This window comes from Amblyomma americanum, chromosome 6 (assembly GCF_052857255.1).
Source record: "Amblyomma americanum isolate KBUSLIRL-KWMA chromosome 6, ASM5285725v1, whole genome shotgun sequence".
Lineage (NCBI taxonomy): Eukaryota > Metazoa > Arthropoda > Arachnida > Ixodida > Ixodidae > Amblyomma > Amblyomma americanum.
The window spans coordinates 54,942,562-54,967,152 of record NC_135502.1 but is presented as its reverse complement, the minus strand read 5'-3'; the positions used below and the strand labels follow the sequence as shown (position 1 = coordinate 54,967,152).

The 24,591-nt window shown below is 48.3% G+C and overlaps 3 protein-coding genes across 3 annotated transcripts in view; 2 read left to right on the top strand and 1 right to left on the bottom strand.

Moving 5' to 3' along the window:
* Positions 1-24,591, bottom strand: part of LOC144095267 (uncharacterized) — a 113,715-nt gene that overhangs the window by 45,672 nt on the left and 43,452 nt on the right. The gene's annotated exons all lie outside the window — the stretch shown is intronic.
* Positions 4,008-11,037, top strand: LOC144093485 (neprilysin-like). The gene is made up of 3 exons (XM_077626922.1): positions 4,008-4,313; positions 7,570-7,741; positions 10,345-11,037. The coding sequence occupies exons 1-3, from the start codon at positions 4,009-4,011 to the stop codon at positions 10,759-10,761; spliced, it is 894 nt and encodes a 297-aa protein (XP_077483048.1). The 5' UTR covers position 4,008; the 3' UTR covers positions 10,762-11,037.
* Positions 17,920-22,974, top strand: LOC144093486 (uncharacterized). Its single transcript, XM_077626923.1, has 2 exons — positions 17,920-18,352; positions 21,292-22,974. Exons 1-2 carry the CDS (start codon positions 18,032-18,034, stop codon positions 21,439-21,441), a joined length of 471 nt encoding a protein of 156 aa, XP_077483049.1. The 5' UTR covers positions 17,920-18,031; the 3' UTR covers positions 21,442-22,974.

Genomic DNA, 24,591 nt, shown 5'->3' with positions numbered 1-24,591 from the left:
TGCTTTCGCCTTTTCTTTCTTTATTATGACCAACAAGCAGACAAAAATATAATGACCACCTTCCGAGTCGCGGCGGCAGCCAAGGACCCGAGGCTAAGCACCCATCCTGGGAATATCAGACTGCGTTATTGCCCACCTTGGCTATTTCTATAGATTAGAACGAAACTTAACGTTCACTACCGTATTGAAGTTCGCTACTTCATTTCTACAAAGCCGATGACTGCCCGAGAAGACTGCTTTTCCAGAGTACAAGGCTGGAGTCAGGTTAACCGTCGCATAGCCGACATCTCTTTTCTCTGCCCCGCTATGCGGCGGCTCATGCGGGTGATGATGAGAACCGAGGTGCGGAGAGCCTGCAGGGTATGGGTGGGTTTGCCGTCGTGTTGAACCCAGAGGCCGAGGACTCGGATAAGCGGTCGTTCATAAATGATATGGTCATGGATCCGAAGGCAGATAGGGCCAGGTGATTTGGAGCGGGGTCCCTGTATTCGAATGACTTCAGTTTTTCCCAGCGCACAGCGCGAGAGACTGGCAGTTAAATACGCGGGATGTCGCGGCCGCCGCGTTTCGATGGGGGCGAAACGCAAAGGCATCCGTGTGCCGTGCGATGTCAGTGCACGTTAAATATCCCCAAGTGGTCGAAATTATTACGGAGCCCTCCACTACGGCACCTTATTTCGTTCGTTCTTCTTTCCCTCCCTCCCCTTCCCTTTCCTCACGGCGCGGTTGAGGTGCCCGCGAAGGCATGAGACAGTTACTGCGATTCTCATTGCCTGAGAGCAGTGGTCGACACGGGTTTATTTAGAGAACATGGGGCTGCTGTTCGTTGCTTAAAACTGCCTTGCGAGGACAGTGAACATAGCACCACACGCACACACTTCGTAGTGGGTCCACCCATACTTCGTCCACCCACACTTTAGGTGGATGGCCGCTCTTCGATCGTTTGAGCTGGAGGCTTAATTTTGACAGATACAAGGTTTCCAGAGCGAGGATTTAATAATAATAATAATTGGTTTTGGGGGGAAAGGAAATGGCGCAGTATCTGTCTCATATCTCGTTGGACACCTGAACCGCGCCGTAAGGGAAGGGTAAAAAAGGGAGTGAAAGAAGAAAGGAAGAGAGAGGTGCCGTAGTGGAGTGCTCCGGAATAATTTCGACCACCTGGGGATCTTTAACGTGCACTGACATCGCATAGCACACGGGCGCCTTAGCGTTTTTCCTCCACAAAAACGCAGCCGCTGCGGTCGGGTTCGAACGCGGAAACTCCGGATCAGTAGTCGAGCGCCCTAACCACTGAGCCACCGCGGCGGGGCAGCGAGGATTGACTGTAGCTGTTTTCGCAGTAAAAAAAAAAAGAATTAGAATGCACACGCAATGTAGGAAGCATGCATGCCGTGTAGTTGCAAGCTTTAATAGAGGAGAACTCTGTGTGATTGTTGTGATTCAGTGATAGCGTAGTAAGGTCGCAATCTCGCAGAGTTGTTGTTGAATGTATTGTTTTTGTGGTGCAGACCCCTCACCAAGTGAAACCAACGGAATTCTTCCTCACAGTTAGGGGCTACTCTTTGAAAGTACTTATCAGTGTGATAACTGAAGAAAGTATTGCACTGTAAGATGTAAGCAGCACCAGTGAGGCTTGCCCGTCATAACCGCAACACGGTATTGTCATGTGCGCTTGTAGGCACATCATAGTCTTTTCATATTATTCGTCACTCTTAGGCTGGCAAAGAAGGGGTTGGTTTTAGTTCTGCGCAGCCAGACAATCGCAGTTGCCTGGCTGATCGTATATGCCTTTTTTGTTTTAGCGACACTGCGCGCGAAACAATTACGGTTGGCAACGAGGTGTCCGGTGCCGTTAGTGAATCGTGGCAAGGCGTCTTGGGTACTATAATATCAAGAATGGTTTCCTGCTTTTCAGCGGCTTTCATATGCCGCCATCGGACTCGCATAAGGCAATTAACAAATATATTTAACTACGTGATAATACTTTATTTCAAAACAATGTTAAGGAACGGTGACTAATCGATGAATATAGACATTCCCTAATTGGTTCTTGCTATACGCAAAAATTTGCAACAACTTCCGCGTACCGCGGGTCAAATCTAATGAAGGACTCATGTATAGGTGCGGAGCATAAGTAACTCCGTCAAGAATCAAACCGACTGGCGAATGCTACATCCAGTCGGGTGTGAAGGTAAAGAGCAGCTACATATCTCCTTGGCATCCCTTTTCACTCTGCTTCTGTGCCGTCGCTTTCGAAGTGTCATGTTTATTTGCGCCGATGTTTAAAACGTTGTCCCCTTCCCTGCTATGCTACTCTTTCCCTTAATGAGACCCCCGACGCTGGCAACATAATCAGAGTCCGCAATATACTTCTCATAGTATACCTCAAAACACAAAAAGCTCCACACAATTGGTCAAACCCACGGCAAATTCGGTGATTAAAATATCTTGAAATTGCCAGAAGAGCGCACGAAACTCACGTAATTAAAAAGCACTTGATAACACCTTTCCAACGGCGCGCCAAGCATACAGCAATTTCACACAATGCTTACGTAGCCGCGGTGATGAGTGGCGGAGGAACACGTGCGGTAGAAAGATATGTAAGAGATTAAAAAAGGTGCCGATTGTTGTTGTGTTCCTCGGCAGCAAGGGCGCGCGCGCGCTCGCGCCAGCCTCTAGACCTTTTATACGTTGCATATTGCAATCACTCAGTTCAACCCTTGGGCGCGGCCGGGCAGCCACCATTGACCTTTAGCGCAACCACGTGACGTGACGTCACGACAGCCGGAGGAAAAGCTGGGCCCCAACTCTCGCGGTCGCGCACGGCCGCAGCCACCACCTGAGTCCCGCTCCTCCCGCTAGGGGCGCTGCGCTATGATTGACGTCACGGCATATGTATAAAAGAGCTGCGCTCCTTCGCCGGGACAGTCTTATACCCCTGTCACACGGGCATTTCGAGGGCCCTCGAACCGATAGTCTATCGACTCAAAGCCGATCGAGCGCTGCTACACGGGCAGTTTCAATGGCGATCGAGTCAATAGCCTATCGAGTCAACGGAGCAGCACGGAACTCCATCGAGATATGCAACGCATTCTTGGCTTAACCAAGCTAAGCCTGGCCATTTTTTTTCCACCCCTGTGGAGCGCGTTGTTCGATATGGTAACGTTGCATGCTAGAAATAATAAACCGCTTCACTAATACACCCCTATAGTGGCTGAGCCGCCGCGGTGGTTCAGTGGTTATACCTCTCGGCTGCTGACCCGAAAGACGCGGGTCCGATCCCGGCCGCGGCGGTCTAATTTCGATGGAGGCGAAATTCTAGAGGCCGTGTACTGTGCGATGTCAGTGCACGTTACAGAACCCCAGGTGGTCGAAATTTCCGGAGCCCTTCACTGCGATGTCCCTCATGACCTGAGTCGCTTTGGGACGTTAAACCTACATAAACCACAAACCTTTAGTGACTGCTTCGAATGCCGTATATATACGGGGTCAGGCAGACTCACAAGCGATGCGGCCGACAGAGGAATGGGGACGCCCAGAATCAGCGGGGACCCTGCCAGTCGTGCAACCCCTGATATCGAGACAAGACCACGTAAATGCGAATACTCGGCTGAACCAGATGCAGGACAGTTTCAATGGCAGGACCACCTATGCAGTATGTGCCGCATCGGCCCAAACGCAGCGACACAGGCGCAAAGATTCAGCAGCGCGTGCCAACCATGTTTCTGGCAAGGAAGCGTCAGAGGAACGCAAGAGTAGGATGAGTTTCGGAGGCTGTATCTTGCGGGTATTGCACTCTTACGACAAGTAAGCCGCAAAAACTCCTGCTAGAGGATATCAAGTAATACAATCCTAAAACAAAGAAGTAATTGCCTTCAAAATATTCGTTCAGTGTATATTTTCGTCATTGGATGTAGTCGCCTGCAAACGCCGCAGACGAAAATGAAGGGAGAGGACCAAGAAACGAAAAAGGCGTAGAGGCAGAAGAAGTGAAGACCGCTCACGATGTGGTCGGTCGTGGGCGCGCGAAAGTCGCCGGCTCCCTTCTCCAGCACACAGCAGCTCCTCGCACCAGTTAGCAGCGGCGATCTCCCACCGCCCACCGATAGATCCAGCCTACGATCCGCGCCACTGTACGTGGGATTCGTGGTGGCCACCGCGTCCCTGACATCCGTGGCGCTGTTCGTGGCGCCCGCCATGTTGTTCGCCAGGGCCGGCCACTGCCGCAAACCGGGTGGCTGCTACTCCCTCGAGCGAGACCTCATGGAATCCATCGACAGCAGTGTGCACCCGTGCGACGACCTGTACCGGTATGAGATGACCTCACAAGGCGCTTTCTTTGATACTGACGCCAACGTTCTGCGGGGGACCCAGAGCGCGGTTAGGCTTAGTTGGGCGTACGCGGTAACATAGCTACGCGCTTTTCACTGCGTTGCGTACGCTGTACACGTCACAACCACAGCATTTTATGCGAAGCATACTAGCCGCACAACCGAGTGCGGCCGCGTAGCTACCACTTGACCTACATCGGCGCACCACGTGATATGACGTCACAACAGCTGTGAAAGCTGGGGCTCAACTCGTGCGCTCGCTTGCGGACGCGCAGCCTCCGCCGGCGGCCTAACTCCCGCTCCTACCGCTAGGAGATACTGACGTCACGCAATTGTATAAAAGGCGACGCACTCGTTGAGTCAGTTGAGCAGCGAGATGTCGGCCAGGGAGAGGGCGGCTAGCCAGACCGCAAAGCGCAAGTTACAAAGAGCCACGGAAACGGGAGAAGAACGAGAAGTACGGCTTGCCAAGCGACGTATGCTTCGCATCCTAGGCTTACCATAAGCTAAGCCAGGCCATTTTTTTAGTTTGCCGCACCGTAACGTTCGCCAGTTAAGTGTGGACTGTGGCGCCATCCAATGACAGCAGGTGAAATTAATTTCGTGCTGCCGTGAAGAAATTTTCATTTGCTATAATTGATAACGATAGTTCATTGCTAGCTTCATTTTATTTCAAGGAAGGAAACTATGGAAGTGGAGCAAAATGCAAAATCCGAGACTAGACCGGAGAATCACTTCGTCGGCTGCCATCGCTACGAAAATAACACAACGCAACAGCGTGAAAATCTCCAAATTACCTGAAAAACAGGGTTTATTTCTCCCTTCTACTTTGATGTATTGGTGATGAACGCATCCATTTAGGGCAAGATACCGCGATAAGGCATGTAGCGGTGACACTGTATTTGGTCCGAAGGCGGCGAGCAGCGCAACTTCATGACGTGAACGCAGCCCGTAAGGTGCCGAACAACAAAGCATAGCTTCTCTTGAGTCGCGTCTGCCTCCTGGTTGGTGGCGTCGCCAGACGGCGAACGGCGGCAGTTGAGCTAGTCAACGCACACCGGCGGTGCTAGATAATACAGTTCCCATACATCCGTTCGCCCGGTTTTACAGGCTTCGGCGGCCCCGATCGGCCAAGCTCATTACACGCCTTGTGGTACGTAGCACTGTTCGGTCAGTTCTACCTCTGCCTCAGGCAACGAGCAAAACAGGACGGAAGCAGTACAGGAGAATAAGTTTTTTTTTTCCTGTCCACACACTTTAGGCGCCTAATAATGCACTGAACTAAAGTAGCACCGAGTCCATGCGCGCGTCATTACTGTCGCAAAAGAAAAAATACAAATACTGGTAGATTTACACTTGGCGTAACCTATAAAGTAGCCAAACTATTATATCTATTACTTTAGGTTAGTTGGAGTTTTGCATTGAAGCGTTAGGACTATACAGCTTGCCAAACATGGATGTGCGGCTTTTAGGATGGGAAATCGAAAACACAATCTTGCAAGTGACTGGGTTCCTCAAAAAAAAAAGCCACGCCACAATAAAATACCTGTCTTTTTGCCGCCCCACGCCATGAAATGACCACCATAATGGCACGACAGCGCTATGCCTTCACGCACCTTCGTCCGCCATCAGCCTTACTTTGACGCCGCGCGCCGCGACTGTGCAAACCGTGCCAGCTTCGGTATTGAGCGAGTTACCATGATAGCAGGCATCCAGTAATATGGTGAACGCTACTCAGAGCTCACTTTGATGCCTCACATTATGAAACATGACGGTACTGGCAATGGTTCCAGTGTGTAAGCTATGAAGTGGCTGTTTTCGTGTAGAACTAGCTGCCGTGCCAACATTTGGATTTGAAGAGAGCGCACACCGCTAAGCGCTTTCATCGGCCTGGTCTGTATAGCCTTCGTCAAACGCACTCGGACCACGTGATTCGCATTTTCGCCGCATCTCATATCACCTGCAGTACACCTACAGATGAAGGTGTCTTGAAATGTGAAGACGAAGGTACTCTTTCTCAGTGCGAAAGTAAGGGGAGCCTCGGGGAGTCTGACTCCCCCCCCACACACCATTATTGGCAAGGAAGCTGAGAACCTCCATGCTAGAATTCAACAACTGCATGAATCCGAAGCACACAGAATTTTTATTCTTCTTGTCACTGATGGTCGGAACGTTTGTCCTCTATCGTTGTGAAAATTTCACTGTGATGTTTATTAAGAATCATTAACATGTTTTCAAGAACGTGAGACGCAGAAAAATAGAAAGTCGGCAGCACTGCACAAAGCATCGAAGAAAAAAGGAAACCCGTGCCCTCAAACCATGAGTCAGTCCAGAGCTGGCCACTCAGCTCCCAAGGCTACGCAAAAACGACAAGCACACTGGCAGTGCTTACGGATCGTTTGTCTCAGGTCTGGGACATTAACGCAGCAAGCAAAACGCCCTTAAAAACGATTTCTCCCCTTTGTATGAAAACATGTGTAAAATAAGCTTCCAGCCATTTTCTATCTCTCCCTCTTTATTTCCGTCTGCATCAGTGTTCGACGTAATAGATATTTTCCTTCTGTAGTGCCAGACCTTAAGCATTGACGCCTCCCCTCGCACAAACTTAAAGCTGCACGGGTCGTCTAACTGCCCCACTGCAGAACTGAAAAACATGGAGGAGACACTTAAGCTGTACCGTAGTGGTATGCGGCGATAGTGTTAATGGGTTAATGCCCATATATGCGGAATTGGTCATTGTATACTTAACATTCATACGTTTCTGGAAGTCCTCATACTAGTCCTGGTGCAGCGGGTAAGCAACTGCCCTGCGATGGCAGGCGCTGCCACCGGCGGGGCTTGTGAGACCCACGTTACTCTTTCAGAGCAACCTCTCGCGATCAATCATTAACTGCCACCTTCCAAGGTAGGAAGGTTGTGATGACGTAACAAGATTGCGTGACCTAGGTCGCCCGCCTGCCACCTAGGTTGCTTCTCTGAGGTTTTTTCACTCATGCACCGCCGACGATGATGGCGCCGGATTTTCCGCTGAACTGGACCTTTAACTTTATCGCTTAAAAAAGAAAGTCATAATATTTATGGCCAGTGCTCTAGATGATACCACATTGCTTCATTTTGGCATTCATGCAATGGTCAGTGCTGGCAGCGATACGAGCCTCCACCAGCTAAATACCACGAAGCGGACCGAAGACACTAAATAAATCCTGCTCTCTCCGGTTCTCCATCTGCCCTGCAGGCACGTCTGCCATGGCTGGAACAAGCGCGAAAACGAGACGTCACCCATCAAGAAATACAGCGCTCGCTTCAAGGACATGTTCCTCTGGAACCTCCTGAAACGCACTATCCCTCGAAAGCCGAGGACGGCGCTGGACAAAGCATCCTCTATGCTGCTGCACTGCATCAAAGAGGTGTGTTCGTGATGACTGTTCCGATTCTGCCGATGCTCTTGTGTTCTTGTTTCTATGTTCAGTTTTATTGTGTTCTGGAGCCTGCGCGGGCGGCATATGAGGCTTGCTCCTCCTTCCTGCATCTCTTTAGCGCAGTTCTTTAGCTTCCTGTTGGACAGTCACGGTCTCTGTAACAGTATACCACAAGAACACCGAGTGCTCGCCTGATTAATTTAGCATCACACTACGAGAAAATGCCTCATAGGCCTACAAGTAAGAGAAAGGTAAAAATGCACTCTTTCTGTTGGTCGAAACTCGAGAGTTGGTGCAAGCACGAAATGCATTGCAGTACCAGCAGAGTTTCTAAACATTACGTACAGGGAAAGCTGGCGCCACCGGCTGTGCGAGTTCCTCAAAGAGCACTTTATACACGGCGGGAGTGCCAGGAAGACGGATTTTCGTGTATGGCTTGGCCACTGCTAGGCCAAAAGCGTTAATTGTACCTCGAAATCGGTGGTTGCGCCGCGGTGATCTCGTCTGTGCGCAGATTAATTTATTTCGACACTACGTTTCTCACTTCTTCAATACACTTAACGCAAATGAAACCTTGGTGTTAGGTTGATATGGGAACTTTCACAGCATTTCTTCGAGGTTTGCCTCGAAAAGAGTCATATTTTTACGGTTGAATCCACGTTATATGCTCAACAATAGCGATGCATCTTTCTTGTTTTGCTTGCTCTCTTTACATCCATACATGACAACTCTAAAATTGGGAGACGCTTAAGCTCCGCCTTAACAGTGAAACACGATAGCGTTCCCTCGTGGTCGAGCACCCGCTGATATATATATTGTGATTATTATTTGGTACAGCCCGGGCGGGGCGGGGGGGGGGGGGGGGGGGGGGGGGCGAGGAATATGGGCTAGCTCTGTTAGATGGGACATCAGCATTCAGGGAAGGCGCGGACTCAGTAAAGCCCCTTAGGACTCAGAAGATACGCGCGCCATCTGCCTGCCAAGCGCCGTGCATGGCGAAGGGGGTTTAAGTGGGTGCCTACAGGATGGCGCTATGCGCTGAACACTAGAGGGAACACCGCAAGGTGCGAAGCGACAATTGTCCTGCATTTCTGGCCACCTGACGAAGTTGTAACCCCCCCCCCCCCCCCCCCCCCCCCCCCAGCGCTGTACCGCCGCTCTGCCCTCACTTGTCGGTGGTAGTGATGATGGTCGGTGCCAGTGTCAAACGCCGGGCAGATCACCGCAACAAACTCAGCGCGTACTTAAGAGCCGCATGCGATGTGGTTTAAAGGAGTATGATGGGTGCTGCAGAAATTTTAATCCCAGCATATTCTTCCTGGAAAAATTGGAGAGCGCAGTCACGTACGATTAGTGATGTTATTGAAGGATATCAGCTGGCGATATGTGATATGCTTCACTTTCTGCTGTGTAATCTGATCTGTTTGGTTTATCGTGTTTGGAGTTGAAATTGGAAATAAAAAAAAATGTTCGTATCACTTTCCAATGGCTGATGTGATGGAAATTTTGTAACCACAACGTTGGCTATTTTTTGGCCCTTACTGTCTTCGCCTAGTTGCATGGTTGGCTATTTTCGGGCTACAGTTTTCGTATATTTTGGCTATGCCACTCCGCGCTATCTGGCAACACTGAACGCGCGCCCGCGCGCACTGTGCTCTCTTCGCTCGCACGTCACATATGCGTTACTCGGGCTACATGTGTCCACAGTACAGACAGCGGCCGCGTTTCAGTGGAGTCGAAACGCAAAAGGCATCCATGGTGTGCTGTGCGATGTCAGTGCACGCTAAATATCCCCAGATATCTGGTCTAAATCATTCCGAAGCCCTCCATTACGGCACATCTTTCTCTCTTTCTTCTTTCACTCCCACCTTCCTCTCTTCCCTCAGTGCGCGGTTGAGGTGTCCATCTAGAAGTGATACGGTCACCACGTGGCTAGGAAGACTCTTGTAGACTCATGCGCTGCTCCGGCGGCAGCGCAGCACGCGGGCACCATGAGGGCAGACGGAAAGTTCTGCCAATGTTGCTTTAGGCTCTGCTCATTGTTCGCTCGCGGTTTTGGCGCCAAAGCCAGCCGCGGCGCGCCAGCAACGGGAACTAAAAGCATTTAATGCTTAAATTAATGCGACATTACATTCGACTGTCCCCGAAAGAAAGTTTTTTGGCAATGGATAAGCGGGAACGTGGCTGCGGGTGAGGTGGTCTGCTTTTGAAGGAACGTCGTGCCGCTCTCTGCAGGGCGCCGGCCACCTATGGCCGCACGTTCGAGGCCGAGTTATTCCGGATGGCAAAGTCACTGCGGTTGACGAGTGAGGCTCCGGTAGGAGTCGCACGAACGTGCAAGAATTGGACGTTGTGAGCTTTCTGACTAGCTTTAAGCAGAAACCTTTTCATATGTCGCGAATCCTCGTTAAGTTCGGCGTCGTTCATTCGTTCCATTGCATTCCTTGAAAGAAAAAGGGCAGCAGTCGCTTTCTTAGCCGAGTTTTGGCAAAAAAAAACCGCTTCGTTGAACTTGGTCAAGAAAGATAATAAAATGGCTCGCCAAAATTATCCTTCATGCAATGACCGGACGTTCTACTTCATTTATACAGGGAACAGAGCCTGCGTCAAAAGGTGGCGAGCCACTCAGAAAGTTCCTCCTGGACGTGGGCTTGTCGTGGCCGCAGAAGAGCGCAGCCAACCGACAGCAGCTGCTCGATCTGCTCGTGAAGCTGTCGCTGGACCTTGGCATGCCAACGCTGTGGAAGTTCTCCATAGGCCGTCACCCGTCGAAACCGACAGAGAACACACTGTACATGGCCCTGGACACACGCTACACCGGCTGGTCGAGCGACCTGAAGCGACTTGAGGCACGGGACGCCTTGCATCGCCACTTGCGCCGGGCAGCCGAGGTGGTCGGGGGTATCGGCAAGTCCTACAGCGGCATGATTGAAGACGTACTAACGACTCACGAGCAGTTCAAGAAGGTGCTGCAGGTGGGAATTTCGTGTCACCTCTGGGAATTCTAAGAGCGTACAAGTCACCTGAGACTACTCAAGGGTGGCATCTTCTAAATCAGTGAAACTGCGTTAAAACCTCTCATTTACTGTAGCCATACTGGTTCAACGTACGGCGAACCTTCATTGCATCTTCAATGCGACCCGCCTTGTTCTCATCAGGCTGACCCTTCCTGTGTGACGTTTACTGATATTTCTTCAATGTTATTTTGCAGGCGATGGAAAGCACTTCTGCTATTATTATGTGTACGTTAATTGTCTAGAACTTTGAAGCACAAGGGAAGATACAGATTTAAGTATTAGTCTCATTAGAGTCTAAAAGACTGATTTTTTCGCAGTTAAGAGCCAACCTTTAACAAAAAATCGTGCTCAACCATGAAGGTCCAGTTATTGCTTCACTAAACTGCGCAGTAGGAGAGAAAGCAGACAACCGCAATGCGTAGGTGCGATCACATAATAAATGTTACTAGAATCGCACTATTTCGCCGTCCATTTTAATGAAGTAAAAAGCGGAGTAGTGACAATACACAGTCAAAGCGCAACGTGATTCTCTCGGGATACTTTTTGCCATCAATTTCAGTTTTGGTCTATGTAACCGTACGGCTGCAACGTGACGACTCATTAAATCCACAGCAGCGTAAGCTTGGGCTTGGAGAGCTCTAACGCGAGGAGTTCGTCTGCACGGCAGTCAGCCTCCCAGTTCCCGCGTCACTATTTTTTTACAGAGAAAAACAGCTAGATTTTGGCTATATATATATATATATATATATATATATATATATATATATATATATATATATATATATATATATATATATATATATATATATATATATATATATATATATATATATATATATATATATATATATATATATATATATATATTAAGGAAGCCAACAGTCACCGAAACCAAGGTGCATAGGGGAATGTCTCTATTCTTGTTTAATTTCTAGTGTCAATGAATTGCTTTAATGAAAATTACTTATAAAACAGCAGAAAAACAACCATGCCGCCGGTGGGATCCGAACCCACGACCTCCGAATATCGCGTCCGGTGCTCTTACCAACTGAGCTACGGCGACGGCTGTCTAATGGACGAGGGTGGCGCTGGTGAACACTCTCAAGGTTCGCTTACACCCAATGAACATAAATACCCACGAGAGCAGCAGATTGGACAACCGTCACCGTAGCTCAGTTGGTAAGAGCAACGGACGCGATATTCGGGGGTCGTGGGTTCGGATCCCACCGGCGGCATGGTTGTTTTTTCTGCTGATATATATTTAATTTTAATTAAGCGATTTATTAATATAAGTACTATAATATCCCCCTGATAAGCACAACACATAAATAAAAAAAACATTCCCCTATGCACCTTGGTTTCGGTGACTGTTAGCTCCCTTCATAAGTTTGTCGAACGGGCCCCTCATTTCATTTAACTTATCTGCTAATAGCTTAACGAGGGTCTCGGCTCTGGCAGTCTTGATGCCATAGGTAGCTTAAGAGGGCTCTCGCACAGTTTCCGCCCTCGCCGTTAGATGACGTTCCACGTCCCACTCGCGGTATTACAGGACGTGCTACGTCCGCCGCTATGGTCGAGGGTGGCGCTGGTGAACACTCTCAAGGTTCGCTTACACCCAATGAACATAAATACCCACGAGAGCAGCAGATTGGACAGCCGTCGCCGTAGCTCAGTTGGTAAGAGCACCGGACGCGATATACGGGGGTCGTGGGTTCGGATTCCACCGGCGGCATGGTTGTTTTTTCTGCTGCTTTATAATTTTCTTTAAGCGATTTATTAATCTAAGTACTATGATATCCCACTGACAAGCACAACACATAAAAAAAACATTCCCCTATGCACCTCGGTTTCGGTGAGTGTTAGCTCCCTTCATAAGTCGAACGGGCCCCTCATTTGATTAAACTTACTTGCTATATATATATATATATATATATATATATATATATATATATATATATATATATAATAGCTTTGTACAAGCCATTCAGTCGAAGCAATTTAGGAGATACAATGGCAGCCTTGTAACGCGTTAGGTGGACACCACTACCGCCACGCACGTACCTCAAAACACGATTGTGTGTCTTCTGAACCAGAGAGCCGGTTATAGGCATTGTCTTTCATCGGAATCAAGGCAGTCTAAACCCTCCGTTGGTTATGAGTCAAAAAGACTCAAAACTGCCTCAACTTGCAGGAGGATGCCACCTACAACACGAGTGAGGTGTCGACTGACCCAGTGGACCAGTTCTGCGCCCTTCCTTTCCTCGAAACATTCGGAGAGTTTAGACCGCAAATAACACAACATGACACAACACTTGAAACTGGACTATTTGCTTCGTGCAAACGGGCCGTGGAGTTCGTTAAGTAAGCCGGAAACGCGATCGAACCGAAGACAGCACGCGGAAGAAGGCCGAATATGCACGTGTGCGTATACACCCAAAAACGGTCCTGTGAGAAGCGCAACCTGGGGCCGTATTCCGAGTTTGTGTCACAATAAAAAGCGTCATAATCTGCCGCAGCGACCACACCTAATTGGTCGAAACTCCGGAAGCGGATGCCGGTCCATTTGCAACCGTGAGCGGCGGCAGGATGTCACTACGTTGCAGTTGGCTCAGCGCATGGTCCGCTATGTGTTTGACGTCACCGGTCCGGTTTCTTCGGCTCTCTTAGATGCATCCGAACCATCACATCCGCTTTCGACGTTTCGACCAATCAGGTGCGGCCGCTACGCCAGATTATTACGCTTTTTATTATGACAGAAACTCTGGAACAGAAAAAAGGAAATCGCGCCTGCTTTTTTTGCTCAGGTGGGGGGGGGGGGGGGGTGAAATTGTGTGTTTACACCAATTTAATTTGAAAAACGCCTGGATGACAGTGCTACTCAAGTTAGCTGCAGCCAGGTTTGAAAGCTAACAAATGTTTTTGATGCCCTGTGAATGAGTGAATGATCTCCATATACCTTTGTCCGTAAAGTATCAAGACTGATTTATTTTCTTTAGAAATGACTCCCCAAAACAAATGTTGGTGCTAGGGCACCCTAGTTGGTGCGTATGTGTAGTGCCATCTTTTCTGGCTAACCTGAGCTATTTAAGTTAATTGCTTTGGCAGGTGCTAGATGGCACTACATGTAGAAAAATACGTTGAAACTAGTCTGCGCATTCTACTGTGAGTGAATGTGGAGAGATGGACATCCACCTCGAACAGCGTGTAAACATAAAATTCTGTGTGAAGCTTGGCAAGACAGCCACACAGACGTATGAGCTCCTTCGTGACGCATACAGCAACGAGACGTTATCGCAGGCGCGAGTTTTCGAGTGCCACAAGAGGTTCGTTTCGAGGAGAACGTCGGTGGAAGGCGACACAAGGCAGGGGCGCCCTTCAACCTCACGGAATGAAAACAACGTGGCTCGGATCAGGGAAATGGTACAGCAAGACCGCACCATTACAGTCCGCACTGTATCAGATGCTCTCGACATTAGTAAGACATGTCACCAAATTTTGCGTGAGAACTTGGGGAAACGACAGCTGAATGCCAAACTTGTGCCGCACTCCCTCACAAAGGACCAGAAGGACACGCGGGCATCAGTGAGCGCTGATTTGCTTTCCGAGGCAGAGAAGGATGCTGCATTCGTCGGCGGCATCATTGCCGAAGACGAAACGTGGTGTTTTCATTACGATCCTCAACCAAAGAGGCAGAGCGCCGAATGGCGGTCCACAAGCTCTCTGGCGTCGAGAAAGATGCGGCGACAGAAGACCAAAACAAAGAAGATGCTGATAGTTTTTCGATGCCCGAGGTGCCATACACCACGAGTTCGTCCCACAAGGGCAGACAGTGAATCAGGAGTTTTATATCCGCGTGCTCCAAGACATGCGTGATGAACTGCGACGCCGTCGCCCTGACTTGTGGGCATCTGGACAATGGAGCCTTCTCCACGATAATGCGATGCCGCACACTGCTCTCAGCGTGACAATTTCTCGCCAAGCACAACATTGCTGCACTTCCCGATCCGCCATACTCGCCTGACCTCTCCCTATGCGATTTTTTCCTGTTTCCTCGTGTGAAGAGAGCCCTAAAAGGTCGCTGGATGGGGAGCGTGCGGGCCATTCTAGACGCCACGCCAAAAGAACTGACATCCCTGCCAAAAGAAGATTTTTCCATCTGTTTCCAAGACCTAAAGAAGCGTTGGAAGCTGTTTATAAACTGCAGGGGAGACTATTTCAAACGGGTGCCGCACAAATGATTTCAACGTTAAACGCATTTTTTAACGGACTCAGTCTCGGAACTTTACGGACAAAGGTTGTACCACGACTCGTTAGAAGTTAAATGTATGCCTCGCTGAATAGCGCTACTACTCAAGCTTAAGGCACGGTCTTTTACTGCTCTGAATGCCCTAACAAGATTAATTAAAGATTTTTCGGGTTGTTAAATCTTAAGCTGATGGTAACTTTTATTTTACCGTCCAGCATGGCAGGGCAAGGTACAGAGTTCCCGGATACGTGAACTTAAGCGACTACGATTTGAGGCTCGCCATCAACGGCCACCTTCCAGACGACTCGCAGCTCTGGATCGATGACACGATTGTCGACATGCAGCCAGGCTTATTCAGCGCCATTGACAAGAAACATCTTAGAGACGATGCTGCGCTCAGGCGCTTCAAGCTGTACCTCGGTGCCTACTTGGTTTGGGCAGTGTCACCCGTGCTAGCCAGCCACCTGGACCATGCGATGCACGTCGACATGGGCCACCAGCTACCTGCCTTAAAACGCAAGACCCGCGACTGTCTTGCGTCCGTCAGCCACCTGATGCCGCTGGTGATCTGGAAGGTGCAGTCTGACTACGTAAAAAGCCAGTCCCGCGCTTGGCATGTACTCAGCCTGCTCGTGCGCTCAGCCGTTAAGATCATAAGAGCGTACAGCGCCGAACTCGCGGCCCAGGCTACAGAGGCCACGTCTCACTTGGCTATCAACGCGCTGAATATGACCGTGACTTGGTCGACGCTGGACCAAATCTACGACTTCATTCCCGCCGACGCTGGCAACGGGAGCTACTTCGACCACTACAGGCGCGCTGCGCAAGCGGCGATGCGCGTGTGGAAGAAGTCTCTGCGCCGACCGCAGCTGAGTTTCTACCACCTCCCGGGCACCGCGAGGGAAGCCGCCTACCGCATCCTGGTTATCCGGGAGGTCACAATAAGCTTTGCCTATCTCGTTCCACCAATGATGGTGCCAGATCACCCACTGGCCGTGTCGCTTGCTACCATGGGGACGCAAATGGCCTCCGACGTCCAAGTGCTTCTTCAGACCATCCTCCTTTACGACGACCAATTCTCGGTAAGGGGTACCGCACGCATGACAGCGCGCTTTGCCCTCTATTTTGGCTACATGCTAGATCATTAGGATTCGTGCTCAAAGTAACCGTCGATTTGGCAAGGGTCGGAATGTTGAAACATCTAAAACATCTAAAACATCCTTAACAGCCGGTCTCACTGGGAGCAAACGTCAAACTAATGAGTAGTTCTATGCTAAACCAACGCAATTCCTTCGCATCTTTTTCGTCGATATATGCATTGCGTATGAAACGAGAGGCCTTACGGAGCACTGCTTAGCCAAGCCATAATGATTTCAATTATTTACGTATTAGTCACGAAGGCACTGTGGCGTCGATTAAACTTATACTTGCAGATTAGCTGGCTAGCATCGCCATCAGCCTGACTACGCGCACTGCAGGACAAAAGCATATGCCATATCTCTGCAATTAACCCTGTCCTGTACCAGCTGTAGCCTCCTTATCCCCGTAAACTTCATCATCTCATCCGCCCACCTAGCTCTCTACCGTAGCCTGCTACGCTTGCCTGCTCTTGGTGTCCAGTCCGTTACCCTTAACGACAATCAATTATCTTGTTGTCGCATTATATGCCCTGCCCAAGACCATTTCTTCTTCGACATTTCTGCTAGAATGTCATTAACCGCGTTTTTTCCCTCACCCACTCTGCCCTCTTCCTGTCTCTGCGTCACACCTATAATTTTCCTTTCCATAGCGTTAGCCGCCATGTTTCTGCTCCATAGGTGAGTACTGGTAAGATACAGCTGTTATATTTTCTCTTGAGAAATATGGCTAAACTGACAGTCATGATCTGAGGAAACCTGCGAAATGCACTCCACCCCATTCTTGTTCTTAGATTTAACACACTTTCGTAAAATTTGCAGGCAAATAATTGGAATTTTACAGCTATAGCTGTTAGGCGACCGTCCCTGCCTTTATCGTCGCCTTCGTCGCCGTCGGCTAGCACCCACCGGTTGCGTCGGTGGGTAGCATACGCCTACGGGTGGCTCTGCTTGGAACAGCCGCCTGCCGTGACCACTTGACCACTACACCAGTGCGCCAGCAAAATATCCCCAAAACTAAGCGCCTAAGCAGCTATCGTTGAACCTCGCGTTACACAGTCGTAACCGTCCTGTGAGTTTTTTATTAGCTTAAAACACAATAACGACATGTTAAGTATCAAATCAGCCATCTGGGCTCTGAGTCATGCCATTGCGGTGGGCTCCATATTAGTTAAAAAAACCTGAAGTTGTTTAAAGTAAGCAGAAACATGTTTACACCAGCCTCCTCGCATTTCGCCTTGATCGAAACGCGGCTGCTGTTTATTTCTTCCAACCTCGGCACGTCATAACGAAAAAATGCCAGCGAAAGTGCGCAAGAAATAGCGAAGTGTGCTCATCAATGAATTAATCCAGTGATAGAGGAATGCGCACAATACAACCAACCAATATACAGGATGTCGCAACAAAAATTAGCAAAACTAAAGCGTTCTTCCGAATTGAAATCAACGGATGGTTGTTAGGAGTAACACAAACCTTCCGACGAGGTAGACTCAGCGTAGCTAATTTTAATTGGCAAAAAGGTTTAGAGCGAGAAACACAGAAACAGGCAGAGCGCGCTTAGTGTTCTGAGCATGCGCAGTAGCCACCCACTGTTTAAATTTTACCCCAAGAGATCAGGTTCATACTCCAATTTTAACTAGCGCTGCTATATTAGACCTTGGTAATTTCTAATTTTCGCTGTTGCAGGTGCTACTGTCATGCCAATAACACAGCAGCATTCGCCATTCCTCTTAAAATGGTTATTTCATCAGTTAGCCTTGGTAATCTTGGGGCTGGATATTAATGTTGCTTCGTTATAACGTTGTTCCTCTCTATGTGAAAAGCATTAACCATGAAGTAACGGCTTGCACTTAATGCGCAATTATCGCCACCTAATACGATGTGTATGCAGTTTTACAGCAATGAGGAGCTGGGACCCTTCCTTCCGCTCGTGGAACTGTTGGCCGCCTCAGCCGACCATCTCGGCAATGCTGCGCGGGAATTGGTTGGCCTCGAGGACTTGACGCCCAGGGATTCTCTGGACATGACACACGACGCCTTAGTGGCGTGGGCCGCGTCTGACACTGTCGAGTCCCAGTGCACGGCGACTGCCAAAGCTGCCCACCCCGCTGCTTTCCATGGAGTACCTCCCAGCAAACTGTTCTTCCTCGTCGCGTGCTTCATGGAATGCGGCAGGGCAGGCCGCAGTCGCTTGTTAAAGGTAAGGGGTGCTGGCATTAGTATTAGACATTCTGTGTAATTTATTTACGAAGTTTGCATCAAGATGGTGGTGATAATGATTTGGCGGCTATCTCCTTTGCATCGGGTGAACACCGTGTTAGTGCTCCAGCTGAAGGAAAAAACACTTACAGATAAAGGTAGGAGTAGAAACACAAAAGTGGGACCCTCGGCACACCACGCAAGAACATTGCCGCAGAGTGCCGCCCACTAAGAGAAACGGAGCCGGGTGGCGTACTGAAGGGTAGTGCCCTCTATGGTTAGCAGCTGCATCGTCATCTGTTGGCAAAACGAAAAACTGCGTTTGACGAGCCCTACTCGCTGTAATCCTTACGCATGTTGGTACAAAACACATGACGACCTAGACACGTACATGTATGTGACTAGCAGAACTCATGTGCCAAAGAAAGGCTGTCGGCTTGTGACGTCACGGTCTGTTAAGGGGTTAATCGGGAGGGCTCTTAAAGAAGTTCATGATGATGACGACTTGATTTCAATAACGCAAGCGCAGCTTGGCCAAACAGCGCCGTGCATGTCTAGAATGCTTTAGAGCGTTGTACGTTATTCTTGTGCCGTTGTTGGCGCTGCTCGCAGCACAGACCTTGGAGCACTCCGAGATGCTGCGGCTCAAGTAACGGCACGGCTGGGTTATGTTTTTACGGGAGCGCCGGCGGTGTTGCCTGGCTTGGCGAACTTAGCAGCGCCCCAGGCCGCTGTGGAGCCAGCAACAGCACTGCCTGTTTTTAGTCTAAAAAGTTCTTCGCTTTCGCATCGTAGCTAAAGTTCGAACATTCGGATTACGCACTCGTAACCCACCTACGCATTTTAGGTATTGTGCATGTGAGGCAGCCGTGACCAAGTTGATGGATCTATTAACTACATGAACGGAGGAACTGGGGGGGAACCAGGGAGCTGCCAGCGTCAAACCAGGCAGCCGCCCGAGCCCTCGAGCAATAGTCAAAAAGAAATGCCGGAAATTCAAATTAGCCCCGAAGGAATCTCCAAATTAATCAGTTCACTCAAGCTGTCATCATCTGCAGGATGTGACCAAATAAACAGTAAACTACTTAAAAACACTCTATCATTATCAAGCCAGATACTACACCTAATATTTACCCAATCTTTAGACACCGGAAACATTCCTGACGATTGGAAGATAGCCCAAATTGTTCCCATTTTCAAAACAGGTGATCGCGCATGCCCAGCTAACTATCGTCCAATATCCCTTACTAGCATATCTTCTAAACTTCTAGAGCACATTATATCATCAAGCTTAATGTCTCACCTTGATTCAATAAATTTCTTTTATCCTCATCAACATGGCTTCAGGAAATCATTTTCATGCGAAACCCAGCTGGCAGAGTTCACCCAAGACATCCTTAAGGCCATAGACGATAACCTCCAAATAGATGCAATCTTCTTAGACTTCTCGAAGGCATTTGATCGCGTACCTCACAACCATCTGCTTGCGAAACTTTCGTTCCTGGGAATTCCTGCTAATCTGATATGCTGGCTCGAACATTTTCTAAAAGGACGCTCGCAGTTCACATCCGCCAATTACATCCAGTCACCCTTAACAGATGTAACATCTGGTGTCCCTCAAGGGGCCGGGTTATCACCATTACTCTTCTTAATATACATCAACGACCTGCCCTCTAATATTCAATGCAAATTGCGACTCTTTGCGGACGATTGTGTCATCTATAATGCAATAAGTAACCCAACCGATAACCTCACTTTGCAACTGGACCTTGACGTTATTGCATCATGGTGTGAAAAGTGGCAGATGCCTTTAAATCTTACTAAGTGCAAATCGTTGTCCTTCACTCACAAACACACCTTGACGAATCACACTTACAGCATTTCATCAGTCCCTATAACCGTTGCAAAATCTTACAAATATCTAGGTGTACATCTCACATCAACACTTTCTTGGGTCACCCACATTAGAACCATTTGCTCCGACACTTCACGCACACTTGGCTACCTGAGAAGGAATCTGAAATCTGCATCCCCTAACATAAAACAACTCGCGTATGAAACATTTGTGCGGCCAAAATTAGAGTATGCATCATCCATCTGGCACCCATGGCAATCGTATCTCACCATCGAATTGGAATCAATTCAAAATCGTGCAGCTCGGTTCATCACTTCATGGTACTCAAGAGAAGCCAGTGTCACCGCCCTCAAGCAGTCCCTCCGTCTCTCAACACTGGAATCACGCCGCGTCGTTTCCCGCCTATGCTTACTTCATACATTTTATCATAACACAAGATCACGGCACGCTCTATTAACCGCCCCACTACGAACGTCCTCCCGGCTTAGTCACGGTAACCCGATAGCACGCATCAGTGGCCACACGTCAGCTTACAACAACTCATTTTTCCCCAACGCAATAGCACTATGGAATTCACTGCCTAACGACATCGCTGCATGCACTGATCACAAAACATTCCGCGAGAAAATAAAAATTCACCTCACATAAATCTTGATCACTTCTGCGCTCTTTTGTAGCGAGTATTGCTTGACATATCTTTGTTAAATGATGTATCACTTGCTGGAAAACCCTGATATGACTACAGCCCCTTTTATGTTTGTTTGTATGTTTGTTCTTTTTATTGTTATGCATGTTCCCATCATCGCCGTTGGAAACCAATATGCCCCCCCTTATGTAATGCCTTCGGGCCTTTAAGGGATCAATAAATGAAATAAATGAAATATATACTAAGAAATCAGACTAGCATAAGCTTAAAAATCACATAGGCTTCCTGTCGTTTCTACTAGTGGTCAGTCTCAGATAAGCACTGACATATTAGCAGATATTAGACCCACTTCTCTAACTGAAATTATTTCTGCAAAGTGGTGGCCTAACTCTGGCTTCCTCTTTTCCCGTTTATTTCCTCTTTTCCCGTTTATTTGCAGAAAGCGCATTGCAACGCTGTCCTTCCAACGACGCCGGCATTCCAAAGGGCTTTCCAGTGCAACCCGAACCACCTACTGGTGACAAATTTCACCTGGCCGGACCTTAGTCCAGAAGACGCGACTGCAGAAAACTGCTCAGTCTCGGCTTAGGCTTTCATCTCGAGCCATAATTTTAAGATGAGCGCGTCAGTCACTGACGCATTCGTATCACGAACAAATATTGCCCCACGAGCCCACTGCGCTGTCGTGAAGGTGCTCGAGGTTTCGTGTGTGCACCCATGCTATTTTAGTTGGCTACTTACGCACAATATCCGCATTATAACACATTGTAACAGGGACATTATCATGGGCGCGAATTGATGTAGCCAAACGTGTTGCCCACGACGGCGTCTCATATCGAGTTGTGTCTATGGTCATTGTAAAAATAGTGAATAACCGGCGTGCTTGCTTTCAGCTACGATGTTACATGTATTCCAATACTTTGTGTAACATCAATCCTTGTTTGGTTATTTTTTTATTCTGGAGCATATTCTTTATAAAAAGTGTTTTGATCATGGCCGTTTTGTGAAGATTCCCAAAAGTTCTGGACAAAGGCTTTTTTGAGCGGGAAGCCATTTATGAACGCATTTTTTTCATAAAATGTAAGATTTTACTATAACAGTCAATATATCTGCAGCTCACCTGATGTCAGTCTTGTATTTTTTTTTCGGTTAACGTTCTTGCTACCGTCAAAAGTGTTCTCCTATTGGTTTTTTATGGCACTCATAACTGTTCGATGCGAAGGATGGAAACTATTTAAAAAAAATTTTGCTACATCTTAGAAGAATGGACCCTTACTTTCAATATTTCCATAACAGTGTCTTACAATTTTCCAGTTTTTAAAATATTTGTCGAAGAACGTTGGAGATGGCACCTCAAAATTTTTACTATAGGGGAATGCAGCCGATGTCAGCCAAGCCAAACATTTATCTCGTGGTTTTGCACAATTTTCCAGTCCTGCAAAATACGCCCAGCAGTGGTCTGTTATGTTCCTTCCATGTACGGCTGACCGAACAGGGAATTCGTAAATGAACCTTGAAATTCGGTAGCCGGCTGTTAATAACTTCCCCTTCAAACATGTTCCTCGAAAAGCCGACGCTCGTGGAACTGCGACCGGTGTGTGGTGAATGTTGCGTTGTCGCGGTGTGATAGGACAGCTATGATGGAAATGAACAACCAATTCGGCGATGTATTTCATGCAATTTCATGCTATTTTTCGCCTGTATTTTGGTGCACTTTATGCGTAGCATGAAATATATGACCTGCTTTCGACTGACCTAAAAACTGCTCAAGATGAGGTGACCAAAATTTCCGGAGCCCTTCACTACTGCGTCCCTCAAAGCCTTAGTCACTTTGGGACGTTTAACGCCCATGAGCCAAACTGATTCTGAGGCCCGTGAACTAGATTTTGTATTCTTGATTTAGTTGATCAAAGCTTACGCATCGGAGGCTCGTAGCGTTTCTAATGGACGTTTCGTAATGCAGTCTACACAGCCAGTGGTACTGTGATGTGTGGCCTTGCACTGACAAAACACAAACTTCATTAAGATACGTCGCGGCGGCTGCGTTTTTATGGAGGAAAAACGCTAAGGCGCCCGTGTGCTGTGCGATGTCAGTGCACGTTAAAGATCCCCAGGTGGTCGATATTCTGGAGCCCTCCACTACGGCACCTCTTCCTTCCTTTCTTCTTTCACTCCCTCTTTTATCCCTTACCCTACGGCGCGGTTCAGGTGTCCAACGATATGACACATACTGCGCCATTTCCTTTCCCCAAAAAACCAATTATTATATTAAGATATGTTGTTCTGTGTCGGCACATATAGTGGTTTCATTCTGCGGTAAAGTGCTACGCTTAGCATCTTGAGCGAAAAGGAGCAGGAGTATAGGGAATTGTGTACACGGAGTGCAAGCTGATGCTGTCAGGTTGTCTGCCCTAGGCTCGGGGAAAGAAGACGCGAGAGAAAAGGAAGAAACGAGAGAGCATAATGCACACCTCACAAATGGCTACTGCGGTGGCTCAGTGGTTAGGGCGCTCGACTACTGATCCGGAGTTCCCGGGTTCGAACCCGACCGCGGCGGCTGCGTTTTTATGGAGGAAAAACGCTAAGGCGCCCGTGTGCTGTGCGATGTCAGTGCACGTTAAAGATCCCCAGGTCGTCTAAATTATTCCGGAGCCCTCCCCTACGGACCTATTTGTTTCTCTCTTCTTTCACTCCCTCCTTTATCCCTTCCCTTACGGCGCGGTTCAGGTGTCCAACGATATATGAGACAGATACTGCGCCATTTCCTTTCCACCAAAAACCAATTATTATTATTCCTTTTTACTATTATTCTTAATAAAACCACTACCACCACCACGCTTTTAACTAATAATTCGACGGTTTCTATAGAACTTCAGCAGTTGCTCCTGCTGGCGACTTCGATGTTGACGTGATGGCATTCAATTCGTTGCAGCTGGCGTCCTATCGAGGTGCTTGACTCTCCCAACCGCTCTAAGGCAGCCTACGACATCACGAAACGCATAGATCGATCTGGAGTTCAGCACACTGTGCAGTGTAAAAGCTATTACTCCCATATGCACGTATTTCATCACCAGTAAGAAACTACATCATCAGGATGCAAGCCAATAAACGCTGAGGTAAAACGCAATAGACCACATTCTCGTCATTTTATAGCTAACCATGAGCGCATCAACACGGCCACAGCAACCACCACCAAACTCCGCATGAACTCCATCATTACATCAATCATTTCGCGAACCTGTTAGCGCTGGCCACTCCCAGTACAAGTGGGGTAAAGGCCCGTCATTTTTTTTTCAGGAAGGACCATCTTACGTATTCAAAGAACATAGGTGTAGGTGAAGCTTACGCATCTAAGCTTTTCTTTTCCTTAAAGCGATGTTTATTGTCTCAGGCCGCAAAAGGGTACGTAGTGATGGATGGCGAGGATGCTTAAATAAATGAAAAAAGGTTCGCTGATATAATAAGTTAAGGTGTGAACGATGATGTGGTCCCTGCGTACAAGCGGTCTGGATTGTTCGACGAGAGACCCGCTGCCACCAGGGGCCGAATTCTCGTCGGCTTCAGCGCCGGGCAAACTTGCAACAGGTAGTGAACCTTTTCGTGAACGTTTTGAAAGTGTAGGTAATCGAAGGCACGGGTGAGGTGACGCTTGCGTCACATACGCCCACACATTCATCTGGCAGAAGGACTGGCAGAAGGACAGCCAGCCAGCCTCTAATAATAATAATAATAATAATAA

Excerpts from the sequence above, each read along its gene's own strand:
- LOC144093485 (XM_077626922.1), top strand. The coding sequence starts at position 4,009 with ATGTGGTCGGTCGTGGGCGCGCGAAAGTCGCCGGCTCCCTTCTCCAGC. Across the intron at positions 4,314-7,569 it reads CCGTGCGACGACCTGTACCG|GCACGTCTGCCATGGCTGGA; the intron begins GTATGAGATGAC and ends TCTGCCCTGCAG. Across the intron at positions 7,742-10,344 it reads TGCTGCACTGCATCAAAGAG|GGAACAGAGCCTGCGTCAAA; the intron begins GTGTGTTCGTGA and ends TCATTTATACAG.
- LOC144093486 (XM_077626923.1), top strand. The coding sequence starts at position 18,032 with ATGTGTATGCAGTTTTACAGCAATGAGGAGCTGGGACCCTTCCTTCCG. Across the intron at positions 18,353-21,291 it reads GCCGCAGTCGCTTGTTAAAG|AAAGCGCATTGCAACGCTGT; the intron begins GTAAGGGGTGCT and ends GTTTATTTGCAG.